This window comes from Oncorhynchus clarkii, chromosome 4, assembly GCF_045791955.1.
Source record: "Oncorhynchus clarkii lewisi isolate Uvic-CL-2024 chromosome 4, UVic_Ocla_1.0, whole genome shotgun sequence".
Classification (NCBI taxonomy): domain Eukaryota; kingdom Metazoa; phylum Chordata; class Actinopteri; order Salmoniformes; family Salmonidae; genus Oncorhynchus; species Oncorhynchus clarkii.
The window spans coordinates 20592177-20609756 of NC_092150.1; the positions used below are offsets into that span (position 1 = coordinate 20592177).

Consider the following 17580-nt stretch of genomic DNA (forward strand, 5'->3'; position numbering starts at 1 on the left):
TGACACAGCTCTACTCTGCTGATGTGTGTGTGTGTTTGCATGCCTGCTTGCATGTGTGTGTGTGAATGTGTGTTTAATTGGGGTTTGATTGATTTACAGCAGACAGCTTCCTGGATGTAGTCAGCTCTTGGCCAGCTCAGAGGGATAGGCAGTCCATTAATCTGCAGAGATGATCAGGGGTCCAGGAGGAGCAGGAGGGGAGGGTTCTTGTGTTTAGAGGGGGGCCTCAAGGGCCACGGTTACAGAGGCCCTGCTCTATTATAAAGCTGCTCTGAAAGACACACACACACACACACACACACACACACCGGGGGCCAGGAGGCAGCAGAGCAGACTGCATCTGAGCTCCATCCCTGTGCTGTTCTCTGGGAGTATCCTGTTCACTTCCTTCCAGCTCTGGGGTCAAAGCATTTGTTAGGAGCAAGTTCCTCTCCACTTCCTGACCAGGGCTACTCCCCCCACTGGAGATGGAGGGAGTGAGGGGGGAGGAGGGAGGGTAATGACAGGAAGGGGTTATCAGGAGAGAGGTCAGAGAGAACAGGGCTGTGCGTGGGCTGTGCGTGGGCTGTGCGTGGGCTGTGCGAGAGCGAGAGAGAGAGAGAGAGAGAGAGAGAGAGAGAGAGAGAGAGAGAGAGAGAGAGAGAGAGAGAGAGAGAGCGAGTGTATCATGTCTCTTGGGGCTTTAAAGACTGATTGCCCAGAGGGCCTTGAAAAGTACTGTATGATGTACTGTACTGTATGTTCTGGACACCTGTAGCTGCTGTGTCTTATTGAGCTGCAGCACTAAAAGTCATGAGGAGGACTGGAGAGCTGAAAGCCAAGGGAGCATGGAAAGCTCCTAATCACGTACATGTGTGTGTGTCTGTGATGGGTTGCGCTGAGACATAGATGGGTCAGCTGTCGTACTCCTGTTAGCATGCAGTCTCTATCTCACACACTCCCCCAAAACACTCTCATCCCTCTCTCCCATCTCACACTCTCTTAATCTCCTCTCTCTGTCTCTCTCTCACCAATAATATCTCTGTCTGTCTCTCTCTGTCACCTCTCTCTCTCTTAATCTACTCTCTCTGTCTCTCTCTCTCTCTCTCTTGCAGTGCATGCTGGGAGTTTTTTGGAGTTTGAGTGTTTAGTGTGGAGGGCTCTGTCCTAACTTTCTTTATTTTGTCCTTGGTCTTTTCTTTACATTTGTTTTTTCTATATTGGAGGGTTAATGCACTATTTGTTTTAGCGGTATCCACAGGTTTTTTCAAAGTTAGGGTGGAAGAGGACAGAGTTAGATTCCTGGGGTTTGGAAGGTGTGGTGTGCGCGATGGCTTCTCAGCCTAGCACGGAAGAGACGCTGTCGATACAGCATGGATTCAGGCGTGTTCCTTAGAATGGTGTTAAAGTGGAGGAGGTTCTGCTTGCAGTCGGTGAACAGGTAGGAGCTGAATTTATACATTCTGCTTCTAGAATGAACAAAGCTGTGGTTGTCTTCATGAAAAGAGCAAATTTGGTTGGTAGGCTAATTGCTCGTGGAATATGTGTAAGTGGTGTTGGTGCAAATTTCACCTCTTTCTACCCCTTCGACCAGGGTGGTAGTTGCAAATTTGCCTCCGTTTATTACGGATGATCAAATCAGGAAAGAGCTGAGTCGTTTCGGTAAGTTTGCTAGCGGTTTTCGTGTACTGTCAGCAGGCTTTCAGACAGATGCCGTTAAGCACGTTGTTTCGTTCCGGAGGCAAGTGTTTATGTTTCTGAATAACAATGAACAACAGCTAAATGTGCATTTTAAAGTGAGGCATGGTGAGGGGCTCTACGCAGGGTTTGCCAGCACAGATAGTCTACAGTGTTTTGAGTGTGGGGATTTGGGGAATAAAAGCTTTGCGTACCCACATTAAGGCCGTAGACAAGGTGAGGGTACAAGCACCAGTGGGGGAAATCGAGGTCAACGTGCAGGGGGCAAGATGCAGAGATGCAGAGGCTGGGCCTAGTCATGCTATGGATGGTGGTGTAGATGAGGCTGGGCCTAGTCATGCTATGGATGGTGGTGTAGATGACACTGGGTCTAGTCAGGTTATGAATGGTGGTGTAGATGAGGCTGGGCCTAGTCATGCCAGAGGGTGGGGTAGTTGAGGCTGGGTCTATTCATGCTATGGATGGTGGTGTAGATGAGGCTGGGTCTATTCATGCTACGGATGGTGGGGTAGATGAGGCTGGGCCTAGTCAGGCTAGAGATGGTGGGGTAGCTGAAGCTGGGTCTATTCATGCTATGGATGGTGGTGTAGATGAGGCTGGGTCTAGTCATGCTATGAATGGTGATGTAGATGAGGCAGGGTCTAGTCATGCTATGAACGGTGGTGTAGATGAGGCTGGGTCTAGTCATGCTATGGATGGTGGTGTAGATGAGGCTGGGCCTAGTCATGCCAGAGATGGTGGGGTAGCAGAGGCTGGGTCTAGTCAGGCTATGGATGGTGGTGTAGCGGAGGCTGGGTCTAGTCAGGCTAGAGATGGTGGTGTAGCAGAGGCTGGGTCTAGTCAGGCTATGGATGGTGGTGTAGCGGAGGCTGGGTCTAGTCAGGCTAGAGATGGTGGGGTAGTTGAGGCTGGGCCTAGTCATGCTATGGATGGTGGTGTAGATGAGGCTGGGTCTAGTCATGCTAGAGATGGTGGTGTAGATGAGGCTGGGTCTAGTCATGCTAGAGATGGTGGTGTAGATGAGGCTGGGTCTAGTCATGCTATGGATGGTGGGGTAGCTGAGGCTGGGCCTAGTCATGCTATGGATGGTGGTGTAGCTGAGGCTGGGCCTAGTCATGCTATGGATGGTGGTGTAGATGAGGCTGGGTCTAGTCATGCTATGGATGGGGGTGTAGATGAGGCTGGGCCTAGTCATGCTATGGATGGTGGTGTAGATGAGGCTGGGCCTAGTCATGCCAGAGATGGTGGGGTAGATGAGGCTGGGTCTAGTCATGCTATGGATGGTGGTGTAGATGAGGCTGGGCCTAGTCATGCTGTGGATGGTGGTGTAGATGAGGCTGGGTCTAGTCATGCTATGGATGGTGGTGTAGATGAGGCTGGGCCTAGTCATGCTGTGGATGGTGGTGTAGATGAGGCTGGGTCTAGTCATGCTATGAATGGTGGTGTAGATGAGGCTGGGTCTAGTCATGCTGTGGATGGTGGTGTAGATGAGGCTGGGTCTAGTCATGCTAGAGATGGTGGTGTAGATGAGGCTGGGTCTAGTCATGCTAGAGATGGTGGTGTAGATGAGGCTGGGTCTAGTCATGCTATGGATGGTGGGGTAGCTGAGGCTGGGCCTAGTCATGCTATGGATGGTGGTGTAGCTGAGGCTGGGCCTAGTCATGCTATGGATGGTGGTGTAGATGAGGCTGGGTCTAGTCATGCTATGGATGGGGGTGTAGATGAGGCTGGGCCTAGTCATGCTATGGATGGTGGTGTAGATGAGGCTGGGCCTAGTCATGCCAGAGATGGTGGGGTAGATGAGGCTGGGTCTAGTCATGCTATGGATGGTGGTGTAGATGAGGCTGGGCCTAGTCATGCTGTGGATGGTGGTGTAGATGAGGCTGGGTCTAGTCATGCTATGGATGGTGGTGTAGATGAGGCTGGGCCTAGTCATGCTGTGGATGGTGGTGTAGATGAGGCTGGGTCTAGTCATGCTATGAATGGTGGTGTAGATGAGGCTGGGTCTAGTCATGCTGTGGATGGTGGTGTAGATGAGGCTGGGTCTAGTCATGCTATGAATGGTGGTGTAGATGAGGCTGGGTCTAGTCATGCTGTGGATGGTGGTGTAGATGAGGCTGGGTCTAGTCATGCTATGAATGGTGGTGTAGATGAGGCTGGGTCTAGTCATGCTATGGATGGTGGTGTAGATGAGGCTGGGTCTAGTCATGCTATGAATGGTGGTGTAGATGAGGCTGGGTCTAGTCATGCTATGAATGGTGGTGTAGATGAGGCTGGGTCTAGTCATGCTATGGATGGTGGTGTAGATGAGGCTGGGTCTAGTCATGCTGTGGACGGTGGTGTAGATGAGGCTGGGTCTAGTCATGCTGTGGATGGTGGTGTAGATGAGGCTGGGTCTAGTCATGCTATGAATGGTGGTGTAGATGAGGCTGGGTCTAGTCATGCTATGGATGGTGGTGTAGATGAGGCTGGGTCTAGTCATGCTATGGATGGTGGTGTAGATGATGCTGGGTCTAGTCATGCTATGGGTAGTGTGGTAGATGAGGCTGGGTCTAGTCATGCTATGAATGGTGGTGTAGATGAGGCTGGGTCTAGTCATGCTATGGATGGTGGTGTAGATGAGGCTGGGTCTAGTCAGGCTAGAGATGGTGGTGTAGATGAGGCTGGGTCTAGTCATGCTATGGATGGTGGTGTAGATGAGGCTGGGTCTAGTCATGCTATGGATGGTGGTGTAGATGAGGCTGGGTCTAGTCAGGCTAGAGATGGTGGTGTAGATGAGGCTGGGTCTAGTCATGCTATGGATGGTGGTGTAGATGAGGCTGGGTCTAGTCATGCTATGGATGGTGGTGTAGATGAGGCTGGGTCTAGTCAGGCTAGAGATGGTGGTGTAGATGAGGCTGGGTCTAGTCATGCTATGGATGGTGGTGTAGATGAGGCTGGGTCTAGTCAGGCTAGAGATGGTGGTGTAGATGAGGCTGGGTCTAGTCAGGCTAGAGATGGTGGTGTAGATGAGGCTGGGTCTAGTCATGCTATGGATGGTGGTGTAGATGAGGCTGGGTCTAGTCATGCTATGGATGGTGGTGTAGATGAGGCTGGGTCTAGTCATGCTATGGATGGTGGTGTAGATGAGGCTGGGTCTAGTCAGGCTAGAGATGGTGGTGTAGATGAGGCTGGGTCTAGTCATGCTATGAATGGTGGTGTAGCGGAGGCTGGGTCTTTTTTTCTTTTTTTTTCTTTATTTAACCAGGTAGGGTAGTTGAGCACAAGTTCTCATTTGCAACTGCGACCTGGCCAAGATAAAGCATAGCAGTGTGAACAGACAACAACACAGAGTTACACATGGAGTAAACAATAAACAATAAACAAGTCAAAAAAAAAAAAAGTATTGGAAGCTATTTTGTAGATGACATCGCCGAAGTCGAGGATCGGTAGGATAGTCAGTTTTACTAGGGTAAGTTTTGCGGCGTGAGTGAAGGAGGCTTTGTTGCGAAATAGAAAGCAGATTTTAGATTTGATTTTGGATTGGAGATGTTTGATATGAGTCTGGAAGGAGAGTTTGCAGTCTAGCCAGACACCTAGGTACTTATAGATGTCCACATATTCTAGGTCGGAACCATCCAGGGTGGTGAAGCTAGTCGGGCGTGCGGGTGCAGGCAGCGAACGGTTGAAAAGCATGCATTTGGTTTTACTAGCGTTTAAGAGCAGTTGGAGGCCACGGAAGGAGTGTTGTATGGCACTGAAGGTCGTTTGGGGGTTAGATAGCACAGTGTCCAAGGAAGGGCCAGAAGTATACAGAATGGTGTCGTCTGCGTAGAGGTGGATCAGGGAATCGCCCGCAGCAAGAGCAACATCATTGATATATACAGAGAAAAGAGTCGGCCCGAGAATTGAACCCTGTGGTACCCCCATAGAGACTGCCAGAGGACCGGACAACATGCCCTCCGATTTGACACACTGAACTCTGTCTGCAAAGTAGTTGGTGAACGAGGCAAGGCAGTCATTAGAAAAACCGAGGCTACTGAGTCTGCCGATAAGAATATGGTGATTGACAGAGTCGAAAGCCTTGGCCAGGTCGATGAAGACGGCTGGTAATAGGGGTTGCGACAATGGCGGCAGACAGTTTCAGAAATAGAGGGTCCAGATTGTCAAGCCCAGCTGATTTGTATGGGTCAAGGTTTTGCAGCTCTTTCAGAACATCTGCTTTCTGGATTTGGGTAAAGGAGAAGCATGGGAGGCATGGGCGAGTACCTGCGAGGGGGGGGGGGGGGGAGCTGTTGACCGAGGTTGGAGTAGCCAGGAGGAAGGCATGGCCAGCCGTTGAGAAATGCTTGTTGAAGTTTTCGATTATCACGGATTTATCGGTGGTGACCGTGTTACCTAGCCTCAGTGCAGTGGGCAGCTGGGAGGAGGTGCTCTTGTTCTCCATGGACTTTACAGTGTCCCAGAACTTTTTGGAGTTAGACCTACAGGATGCAAATTTCTGCTTGAAAAAGCCTTTGCTTTCCTGACTGACTGCGTGTATTGGTTCCTGACTTCCCTGAACAGTTTCATATCGCGGGGATGCTATTGCAGTCCGCCACAGGATGTTTTTGTGCTGGTCGAGGGCAGTCAGGTCTGGAGTAAACCAAGGGCTATATCTGTTCTTAGTTCTGCATTTTTTGAACGGAGTATGCTTGTCTAAGATGGTGAGGAAGTTACTTTTAAAGAATGACCAGGCATCCTCAACTGACGGGATGAGGTCAATATCCTTCCAGGATACCTGGGCCAGGTCGTTTAGAAAGGCCTGCTCGCAGAAGTGTTTTAGGGAGCGTTTGACAGTGATGAGGGGTGGTCGTTTGACCGCGGACCCGTAGCGGATACAGGCAATGAGGCAGTGATCGCTGAGATCCTGATTGAAGACAGCAGAGGTGTATTTGGAGGGCAAGTTGGTCAGGATAATGTCAATTAGGGTGCCCATGTTAATGGATTTAGGGTTGTACCTGGTGGGTTCCTTGATGATTTGTGTGAGATTGAGGGCATCTAGCTTAGATTGTAGGACTGCCGGGGTGTTAAGCATATCCCAGTTTAGGTCACCTAACAGAACAAACTCTGAAGCTAGATGGGGGGAGATCAATTCACAGATGGTGTCCTGGGCACAGCTGGGAGCTGAGGGGGTCGGTAGCAGGCGGCAACAGTGAGAGACTTATTTCTGGAGAGATTCATTTTTAAAATTAGAAGTTCGAACTGTTTGGGCATAGACCTGGAAAGTATGACAGAACTTTGCAGGCTATCTCTGCAGTAGATTGCAACTCCTCCCCCTTTGGCAGTTCTATCTTGACGGAAAGTGTTATAGTTGGGTATGGAACATTTTTGGTGGCCTTCCTAAGCCATGATTCAGACACGGCAAGGACATCAGGGTTGGCAGAGTGTGCTAAAGCAGTGAGTAAAACAAACTTAGGGAGGAGGCTTCTGATGTTGACATGCATGAAACCAAGGCTTTGTCGATCACAAAAGTCAACAAATGAGGGTGCCTGGGGACATACAGGGCCTGGGTTTACCTCCACATCACCCGAGGAACAGAGGAGGAGTAGGATGAGGGTGCGGCTAAAGGCTATCAAAACTGGTCGCCTAGAGCGTTGGGGACAAGAAATAAAAGCAGATTTATGGGCATGGTAGAATATATTCAGGGCATAATGTGCAGACAAGGGTATGGTGGGGTGTGGGTACAGCGGAGGTAAGCCCAGGCACTGGGTGATTATAAGAGAGGTTGTATCTCTGGACATGCTGGTTATAATGGGTGAGGTCACCGCATGTGTGGGAGGTGGGACAAAAGAGGTATCAGAGGTGTGAGGAGTGGAACTAGGGGCTCCATTGTAAACTAAAACAATGATAACTAACCTGAACAACAGTATACAAGGCATATTGATATTTGAGAGAGACATACAGCAAGGCATAAAGTAATTGCAGGTCTTGATTGGGAGAGCGAGCTAAAACAGCAGGTGAGACAACAACAGCTAGTCAGCTAACACAACAACAGCAAGTAAAATGGCGATGACTAGGCAGAGAGGGTCGGATTAACTACACACAGAGCCTGAGTTCGCGGCTGGGGCCGACAGATAAAACTTTAATAAACAGAATGGAGTACCGTGATTAATGGACTGTCCAGCAGGCATCAGCTATGTAGCCAAGTGATCATAGTGTCCAGGGGGAAGCAGTAGATAGACCAGGGAAGCCGCCACTACGCTAGCACACAGCGTTTAAAGTTAGTAGCCCGGGGGTGGTAGGGGGGGTCTGCTCAGACGGAGGACGATTGAAGGCACAGCGGATGGAGTATTCGTCGGCAGACCAGTCGTGGTGGTGCGGCGGAGGGCCGTGTCGACAGATAATCCAAGCCAGATGGCGAAAGAGGTATTGTAGAATTTAGTTTGCAGGGAGATGTGCCTGGCTCACGGCTAGTGAGCTTCATGGCAGTGGCGTTAGCCAAGGTCCAGAGTTTACAGCAAGGATCCGGTGGAGTATTTGGCTCTAGCCGTGTATGAGTGGGGTTCGGGTGAACAGCTGAGTAGGCTGGGAGGTAATCCTTTTTGTACCGGGTATGTCTGTAAAAATGTTCTCCTCCAAGGAGGTGTGTAAAGCAGAAAAGCAGAAATTAACAACATGGGTTTTGTCTTTATAAATGTGTATACGCCTAACACAGGGAGAGAGAGTGGGGTTCTATTTGGGAGTTTTAGACAGGAGCACTCACAGGTAGCGCCTGAAGAGACGCTGGTGGTCGGAGGGGACTGGAACTGTACAATGGATTTTAACGAAAGACAGAAATGGGGAAAAGCTTCATTCAGTGTCAGTGGGAGTGTTAAGGGACATCATTAATCAGTTCGACTGGGTGGATATTTGGAGAACTAAACATCCCAACACAAGACAGTATACATGGGTGAAGGTTTTTGGGGCTAGGGTGAGTGCCTCCCGACTTGATCGGTTTTACATGTCCAGGAATCGGTGCAATAGGCTGTTGGGTGCTACCATTAACCCGATGGGGTTTTCAGATCACCATATAACCATGGCTCGGCTGTCTATTTCACCAGGGCCCTGGCAAGCATCCTATTGGAAGTTTAATGTAAAGATCTTACAAGATGCCACTTTTTGCTCAGGTTTCCAGACCTTTTGGGAAAGTTGGGGGCAGTGAAGAGAGGAGTCTCTGAGTCAATGGTGGGATGTAGGGAAAGTCCAAATTCTGCTTTTCTGTCAACAATATACAGCTCTCTCATCCTCAGAGGCTAGGAGAGTATTGGGGGAATTAGAGTGTTGATTTAGTGAGATGGAGGTAGAGATGGTGGGGCAAGGCAATGTAGGCCTCCAGGCTAATTTAGCTGAATTACGTAGGGACCTGGGCAGGTTTTTCCAGGTTAAAGCAAAGGGAGCACTTGTAAGAGCTAGGTTCTCCATGGTCAAGGAGATGGATGCTCCCAGCTCCTTCTTCTTTGGTTTGGATAACCAGAGCAGTGAAGCCAAGGGTATGCATTGTCTACAGCTGTCTGATGGGCGGATGACCTCTGTGGTGGGGGAGATGCAGGAAGGGACTGTGGTGTTTTATACTGAGTTGTATAGGGCAGAAATGTGTGATCCTATGTGTGCTCAGGATGTTGTTTGCAGGATTCCCTAAGCTCTATCTGGCACAGAGGGATGAAATGGACATTCCTCTGTTGTCCCATGAACTGGCAGAGGCCGTAACCCTGATGTCCCCCGGTTGTGCACCGATGGACTCCCAGTGGAGTTTTATAAAACATTCTGGGGAACAATAGGACAGGACTTCTTTTGCGTGTTACGTGAATGCGTCGGGGTAGGAGAGTTGCTGATGAGCTGCCGACGGGCGGCTCTGACTCTCCTGCCCAAAAAAAGGGACTTGTTTGAACTTAAGAACTGGAGGCCTGTGGCATTACTCTGTGCGGACTACAAGATATTTGCCAAGGTCCTCTCTAAAAGACTGAAGCCCCATTTGGACTCGATAGTACATAAGAACCAAACATCTTGTGTACCGGGACGCTCAATCACGGACAACTTGTTCTTAATCAGGGACATGTTGGACTTGTCGAGAGGTTCTAATGTGAACTTCGGACGGGTCTCTTTAGATCAAGAGAAGGCTTTTGATAGAGTGGACCATGAGTATCTGTTTAATGTGATGTCTGTGTTTGGGTTTGGGAAGAGTTTTTGACCTGTGTGAAGCTGTTGTATGCTGGGGCGTCATGTATGGTCAAGGTGGGAGGGGGGCCCAGTAGGCCAGTCTGGGTGAGGAAGGGCCTTAGACAAGGATGCCCTTTATCTTGGCCGTTATATACACTAGCCATTGAGACTTTTTGGGGACTGCTACGCAAGAGACTGCAGGGAGTGTGCTGGACAGGCATGGATGTGGTGACAGGCACAGCAGTGTCAGCATATGCAGATGACGTTTCTGTGATGGTCAGGATATGCAGGCACTAGCGACCAGTCTGAAGGTGTACGAGGGAGCTTCATCAGATAAGGTAAACTGGCTCTGTTATGTGGGGCATGGGGGGATAAGGCCCCTCCTCTGCTTCCAGGGGGTTTGTAGTGGGGTTGTGAAGGGCTTAAAGTGTTGGGGGTGTACCTGGGCTGGGAGAAGTGGGTCAGGAAGAACTGGGAGGGTCTGTTACAGGCAGTGGTGTCAAGACTGGCCAGGTGGAGGTGGCTCCTGTCCCAAGTGTCATATAGAGGGAGGATGCTGATAATCAACAACCTGGTGGCATCTTCCCTGTGGAATAAACTGGCTGTCCTCAACCCCCCCGCCGGTCTGCTCACAGAACTGCAACGCAAGCTGGTGGACTTTTTCTGGTCGGGCCATCACTGGCTGAGGGTGGAAGTGTTATACATGACCGTCCACGAAGGAGGACAGGGCTTGGTGGAACTGGAGAGCAGGGTGGCTGCTTTCCAGCTAAAGGCGGTGCAGAGACTGCTGAACCACACTGATGTCGGCTGGAGGGAACCAGCATGCGCACTGCTGAGGAAAGCTGGCGGATTAGGGTTGGACCGGCAGCTGTTCCTCATGTAGCTGGAGAGGCTGAGTACAGCAGATCTCTCAGATTTTTACTCTGCAGTGCTGAGGGCCTGGCAGCTGCTAAGGCCCACACGAGAAGGGGGTGTGGAGCCTGGGCTGTGGGTGTGGGAGGAGCCTATTTTCCACAACCCAGCCATCCCTTTGAGATCGGTTCAGTCGGCCACCCTGCAGAGGCAACTGATGTCAGTGGGTTTACAAAGGCTAGGAGACCTGTGACTGCTGGGAGAGGAGGGGTGGAAAACCCCGGAAGTCTTGGCACAACAAACAGGAATAACATCTCTTAGGCTGCTGGAGAGAATCCTGGAGGAGGTCCAGGAGGCACTGTCTGAGCCGGTAAGGGGGTGTTTGAGCGGCCAAAGGGGGAGGGGCCACCAATGTTCCCGCCACTGCAGGTGACTGGAGGACTTGTTAGATTTGAACACTCCGAGCCTGGGGGAGTTTGAAGGGGTGGGAGGTAAAGCCCTCTACAACCTCTGTGTTAAGGTTATGAACATTAGGAGCCTAACAGGAGTGAATGTGGGGCGGAGAGTATGGTGGGTTTTAGATGGAGGGGGCTCTCCAAACCCCCAGTACCAAAGAGGTCAGGGGACCTCCAGTGGAGGGTTCTTCATGGAGCCCTGGCCTCTAACAGCTGGTTGGCACGGGTTGAACCGGGAGTCGGGCAGGGGTGTCCTTTCTGTGTAATAAAATAAACTGTGATTTGTGTGTACCAGGTTAATGCCATTAATGTCTCTGTTGGAATGACTGTGTGAGAGGTTGGGGGTGGTTTTTACTGTTGGGATGTTTATAATGGGGTACAAGTACTTTAATAAGTAGAAGGCCAAATGTGTTTTGTTGCATTTTCTGTTTGCTCAGGCGAAGTTGTCTATTTGGCTAACAAGGAGGAACAGGGTCAAAGGTGGGTGGGATAACAGACCATTTACTATTGTTTAATGGGATGGTCTCTGCGCGCCTTAGGGTTGAGTTTGCCTTCTATAGAATGATAAAAAGTGTGGAGATGTTTCAGGAGATGTGGTGTGTTGGGGGGGCTGTCTGTATAGCTGGAGGAAGATGTTTTGTATATACGGTTGTAGAAGTGGTGTGTTTTTGGAGAATTGTGATGTATCATGTGGTATCATGTGGTAGATGGAAAGGTGAGTATGGTACATGTATGCAGTACAGGATATATGTAGGTGTTTTATTTTTAAGGTGGTGAGTTTTAAATGAAATTAGAAAGTTTCATTAAAGAAAGACAAAGTCAAAGTCTCTCTCTCTATCAATCTGTCTACTCTCTCTCAAGATCTGGTTTTCATGGCACGTAGTAATGTGGTTAAACACATGATTATTGGTGTATATGACATTGTGTGTAACCGAGGACATTAACCATATTTACTTTTTGATACAGCTCTGATCTCTCCTATATCATGTATCTTTACAACTCTCCTTCCTCTTTCTAAATATATTTTTCCCTCATACCCCCCCGCCTCTCTTGTGACTCTCTTCTTTCTCAATTTTGCTCTTTCTCTCTCTTTCCTCTTTCAATCTCTCTCTTTCTTGTTATATTCTCTCTGTCTCGCTCTCTGTCTCTCTCTCTGTCTCTCTCTCTGTCTCTCTCTCTCTCTTTCGGTCTCTCACTCTCTATTTCTCTCTCTCTCTCTAGGACTGGTGGGTCCTGTGGGACTGGAGTGTGAGTGTCTAGGCTAGAGAAGGAGAAGCAGAGAGGATGGGGGGGGGGAAATAGGGGGGAGCCCCATTGGTTCTCTGATGAATGAGGACCGCTAGAGCGTTTAATGAAAACAGAGAAGAAAGAGGTGGCCAGTTGGAGGAGGGGGTGAACCACATGCAGATAACTTATCACAGGAAAGCCCATTAGCTGCAGTCTATCCTGACCGCTCAGGAAATGTGAAATGACAGGGAAACATTTCCTCCCTTCCTCACTCCTGGTTGCAGCCCTGGCCAGGGCCTCCGTCTGCATTCTCTCTTTGAACGTCCTAATTGCTCTACACCCTCTGGTGGATTGGCCTGCTCTGCTACGGCTGAGGCGGAGGAATGAGTAGGGCCCTCCGTGTTGAAATCCATTAACCTCTCCCGCCTGCGGCCCATCAGGCCCCCAGTAGATGAAGACTGAGTTGGGAGAGCATGGGGCTGGGGATTACTGTCCATTTATCAGGGAACACCTGCTACTCCGGTAGAAAGTTCATAAGGCCTGCCATAGATCAGCACAGCCAGGCACCGCCATCAACCATTAGATGGTTATAGCATGTGGTATGGAATGTTAATGTGTTATTATTAGATAAAGACCCCAGGCTCACTGGTCTGATTTAGCGGAGGGACTCAGGAGACAACTGTAGGAGACATGGTCTTTAGGGGCCAAGGATACAGAAGAGAATGTCTTATTCTATCATTTGTCTGGCCGTAATAATACACCTGTGAAGGTAAAGTGATGTAATATGCTGAAATGATCCTAATTAGACGTTGCTGATGTCGTGATCACAGATAATCATGTGTGTGCCATCAGTCTGACAACATACATAATGGTACAGTGTTCATGAATGTTGAAATATGACCATACCATAATTGGTATGTCAATACAGGATTTATAGTACATGGTGTGTGACGACTATAGTGTGTGTGGTCATAGTAAGTCACTCCTCTAAGTCTGGGCTTTATTGTTAGTTCAATTGGGTATGTTAGTGCTGGGTAGAAACAAAAGCCTGAATCTTCAGGACCAGGATGGAATAACATGGCTTTAGCCCCTTTCCGTCTTCCAGCAATGGTGGATGTACCTGTGAGGTGTCGTGGTTGAAGATGATGGAGCTGAGGTCTCCACAGTTGTAGTGTGTGATGAGGTCCTCGGTGGTGTAGGAAACCTGCAGACTGCCTGCTCTTACACTCTCATGCTGCAGCAGGGTCTGGTTCAGGGCAAACAGCACCTGCAGAGGGAGGAACTGTTAGGGACTTGGCAGTGTGAACAATGACAGCATAACAGCACACTGTTAAAGTCTCATTTTGTTGTGGCTCACACTAACACAGGCATACTGTAGTGGAATTGTATGATGGATAGTTTATAGAAGTTTCTTTCCATTAGTTTCCTAACGTTGTCCATCATGTGCAGACTGGCTAAAACAGACCACAAGAGGCATGGCAGAGCTCCATTTTCTCCACTTCTCCTCTCTCAGGGAAAAATAAGGGAGAATGGAAAAGAGGAAGACTGTCCCTTTAAAAATAGCTCTCTCAGGGCCTCAGCACCATAAATTTACAGCCCCCATTAAAATAAAAAGTAAACCCTCTTTAGAGAGAATTTATGGCGTGCAGCAGCCAGCGGGAGCTGCGACACTGCAGCTGTCCCAGACACCAGTGGTTAACACTCCCAGCTCCCGCCCCCTCAATCCCACGGCCGCCTCTGACTGGCCTGGCAGGCCCCAGCCAGCTGTCAATCAGGGCTAAGTGTTCTGACAGGAGCGCTAGGTGGAGGGCGTGAGGAACAGAGTGGTTTACTCAGAGTACAGTAGATTGAGTTTCACACCGTCTCACATTCCGCCCACGAACACATTCATGTCCTATGGTGATGCGGTCAGTTGATTTGCACCCTTGATTACGTACGTATGACTGCATGTTACATCACCGCTGGTAACTCCTAAACCTAATTGCCTCCACCAGGGTTAGTAAAGGAAAGTGATGGCTATACCGTAAATACTGATGGTCGACATCCCAACCGCATGATTTGTGTGTAAGCTTAAGGACTACAGCTGCACAACTGATCTACCCTAAGTCAACACACTGGTTATATGTAATAATTCACAAAATGATGTTATGTTTTTGCAATCACTTATTGAACTCATAAATGCCTTATTTTATTGTCTTTTTGAATGTTGCTTAAACTTTTTGTTACCTTAACAATGAGCTGAGCACAACCTAGTTCTAAGCTAAATCTTGTGACTCTCTGCTTTCTTAATTGTGCTTGAGAATTTCTCTCTCTCTCTCTCTCTCTCTCTCTCTCTCTCTCTCTCTCTCTCTCTCTCTCTCTATCTCTCTCTCTTGTGTAGTCTGAGGTCATTGTATTTGCTAACCAGTCTTCCAGGCGGTGCCTTAGTAGTGTGCCTCTGTTCTAATGAGGGGAGACAACACTAGAGAGCTGACAGCATGGATGCCTCTCTTTCCCTCTTGCTCCCTCCCTTCTTCCCTCCCTCAGTCCACTCTTTAACCTCTTCTCATATTCCCCATTGCATGCAAGCAACCCCAGGACCTCACCCAGCCTTTCTCACTGCACAGAGAGCGGTGAGCAATCTTATTTATTTTATTAGACGTGTTTCACAGTCTATTTTCAGCCAAGGGCCCAGCGCCGTGCTGTCATCCTGCCAAAGCGGTAATCCCAAAATGGGCCTTGATCAACCCTGCGGCCTTAACGGTTAGTGCTGAGTAATTTCGTTTTTTTTAAACATTGAATGCATTGTGAAATAATGACATTAAAATGATTTTAGAGCTTTTTAATGGAAATTCCAAAGCCCAAATATTGAACATTCAATTGCCAAAACATTGAAAATATTCCATTGTCTCTGTCACAGTGTTTTCCAGTACATTGAGTAGCCAGCCAAATATAAATAGTAGCCAGCCAGCCAGCCAGGCCCAAGGAGCTCTATTTTGGTGGTATATACTAATGCTTAGATTCCATCTGAAATACACTGCAAAATTTACCACCCAGATTGAAAACATTTGTTGTGGTATTGTGTAGAAAGACATTACTTTACAATTTAAATGACTGAAAATTTATGAATTCAGTGTATTTTTTTTGCTGTTTTGGATATTGTCTTGGTTTCCATTTTTTACAAAATTTTCAGGTTTTCGCTCTCAAAATCAAACTTTTTTTAATAGAAACATTTAGTTGATTCCCTACTAAGGACAACACGTTTTTGAATATTGTTGAATTCCGTTTTAATGCCTTATTCCGTGAGGGCCCTAATTATCATATTTGGACCAGAATGAGGCCCTCTACTCTTTTCCATTTTTACCAGTGACCTGCCACTGGCATTAAACAAAGCATGTGTGTCCATGTATGCTGATGATTCAACCATATACGCATCAGCAACCGAAGTCACTGAAACCCTTAACAAAGAGTTTCAGTCTGTTTTGGAATGGGTGGCCAGTAATAAACTGGTCCTGAACATCTCTAAAACTATGAACATTGTATTTGGTGCAAATCATTCCTTAAGTGCTAGACCTCAGCTGAATCTGGTAATGAATGGTGTGCCTGTTGAACAAGTTGAGGAGACTGAATTACTTGGCGTTACCTTAGATTGTAAACTGTCATGGTCAAAACATATAGATTCAATGGTTGTAAAGATGGCGAGAGTTCTGTCCGTAATAAAGAGATGCTCTGATTTTTTGACACCACACTAAAAAAAGCTAATTCTGCAGGCTCTAGTTTAGACTAATCTTGATTATTGTCCAGTCGTGTGGTCCAGTGCTGCAAGGAAAGACCTAGTTAAGCTGCAGCTGGCCCAGAACATAGCGGCACGTTTTGCTCTTCATTGTAATCAGAGGGCTGATATAAATACTATGCATGCCAGTCTCTCTTGGCTAAGAGTTGAGGAGACTGCATCACTTCTTCTTTTTATAAGAAACATTAATGTGTTGAAAATCCCAAATTGTTTGCATAGTCAACTTATACACAGCTCTGACACACACACTTACCCCACCAGACATGCCACCAGGGGTCTTTTCATAGTCCCCAAATCCAGAACAAATTCAAGAAAATGTTCAGTATTATATAGAGCCTGTATTGCATGGAACTTCCTTCCATCTGATATTGCTCAAATAAACAGCAAACCTGGTTTAAAAAACAGATAAAGCAACACCTCACGACACAATGCCTCTCCCCTATTTGACGTGGATAGTTTGTATGTATGCGTTGATATGTAAGCTACGTGTGCCTTTTTAAAAATGTATGTAGTTCTGTCCTTGAGCTGTTCTTGTCTAATGATGTTCTGTATTATGTCATTCTGTGTTATGTTTCATGTTTTGTGTGGACCCCAGGAAGAGTAGCTGCTGCTTTTGCAACAGCTAATGGGGATCCTAATAACATACCAAATATAAAAATACCAAATATTGTTCCTGCTGTGATGATTCACCATCTTCATCAAATGTTTTTATAATTTATCTTCAGATAATCACCAATAAGCTTAGGCCTCCCAGTAGCCTATGCAAATTAGGGAGCCAAATTAAGGACTCTCTCAACAATACGATTTGGTAGGCTATACTTACTGACTGACAATGCAATACAATGGACATATAACAGAAGTTACTAATGTAACTATGGCTCTACTAATTCCTGAAGACTGTCAATATGGTTGAAAGCATGGATTCTCCGCGTAGTTTGAGTAACAATAACAAGAAAGTCATGCTAGTGACGTGACAGCATCGGAGGATGTGCCCCCATATAAAACAATACATCAGACCACGCACTCAGAGAATTTTCTCGCCCAAAGATTCCGAGTGACAGGAAAGTACTGACGGTCTACCAGGTATTCGTAGAACCATAGTTACATTCGGAACTTCCGCTCTACTTCATACCTTTCAGAACGTCAGTGCGGTGAAAGTATGGATGAGTCATACCAACAAGGTCGCAAGGAATTGCACTACTAACCTCTGATTATTGCACCTGTGCCACTGGAAGAATGGCAGACCCCATGGTGTGGCAGGATGTGACGTTGACCCTTAAAAATATTGAGAATATGCAGGGCGACGACCAGGTAGCAGTTGCGCATATCTCATTCAGGGGGATGCCTCTCAGTGCAGTCCAGGATGTGGCTACACTTCTGGTTGAGTGACATATCACACCTTCTAGGACAGGGAGCCCTACACCCTTGTAGGCCTGAGTG

At 47.9% G+C, this 17580-nt stretch overlaps 1 protein-coding gene across 1 annotated transcript in view; it reads right to left on the reverse strand.

Annotated features, from left to right (window-relative positions):
- Window positions 1-17580, reverse strand: part of LOC139406575 (metalloprotease TIKI2-like) — a 105938-nt gene that overhangs the window by 30127 nt on the left and 58231 nt on the right. Inside the window, exon 3 of the mRNA XM_071149306.1 lies at window positions 13489-13635. Within this exon, the coding sequence (XP_071005407.1) occupies window positions 13489-13635 (147 nt within the window). The remainder of the gene's footprint in view (window positions 1-13488; window positions 13636-17580) is intronic.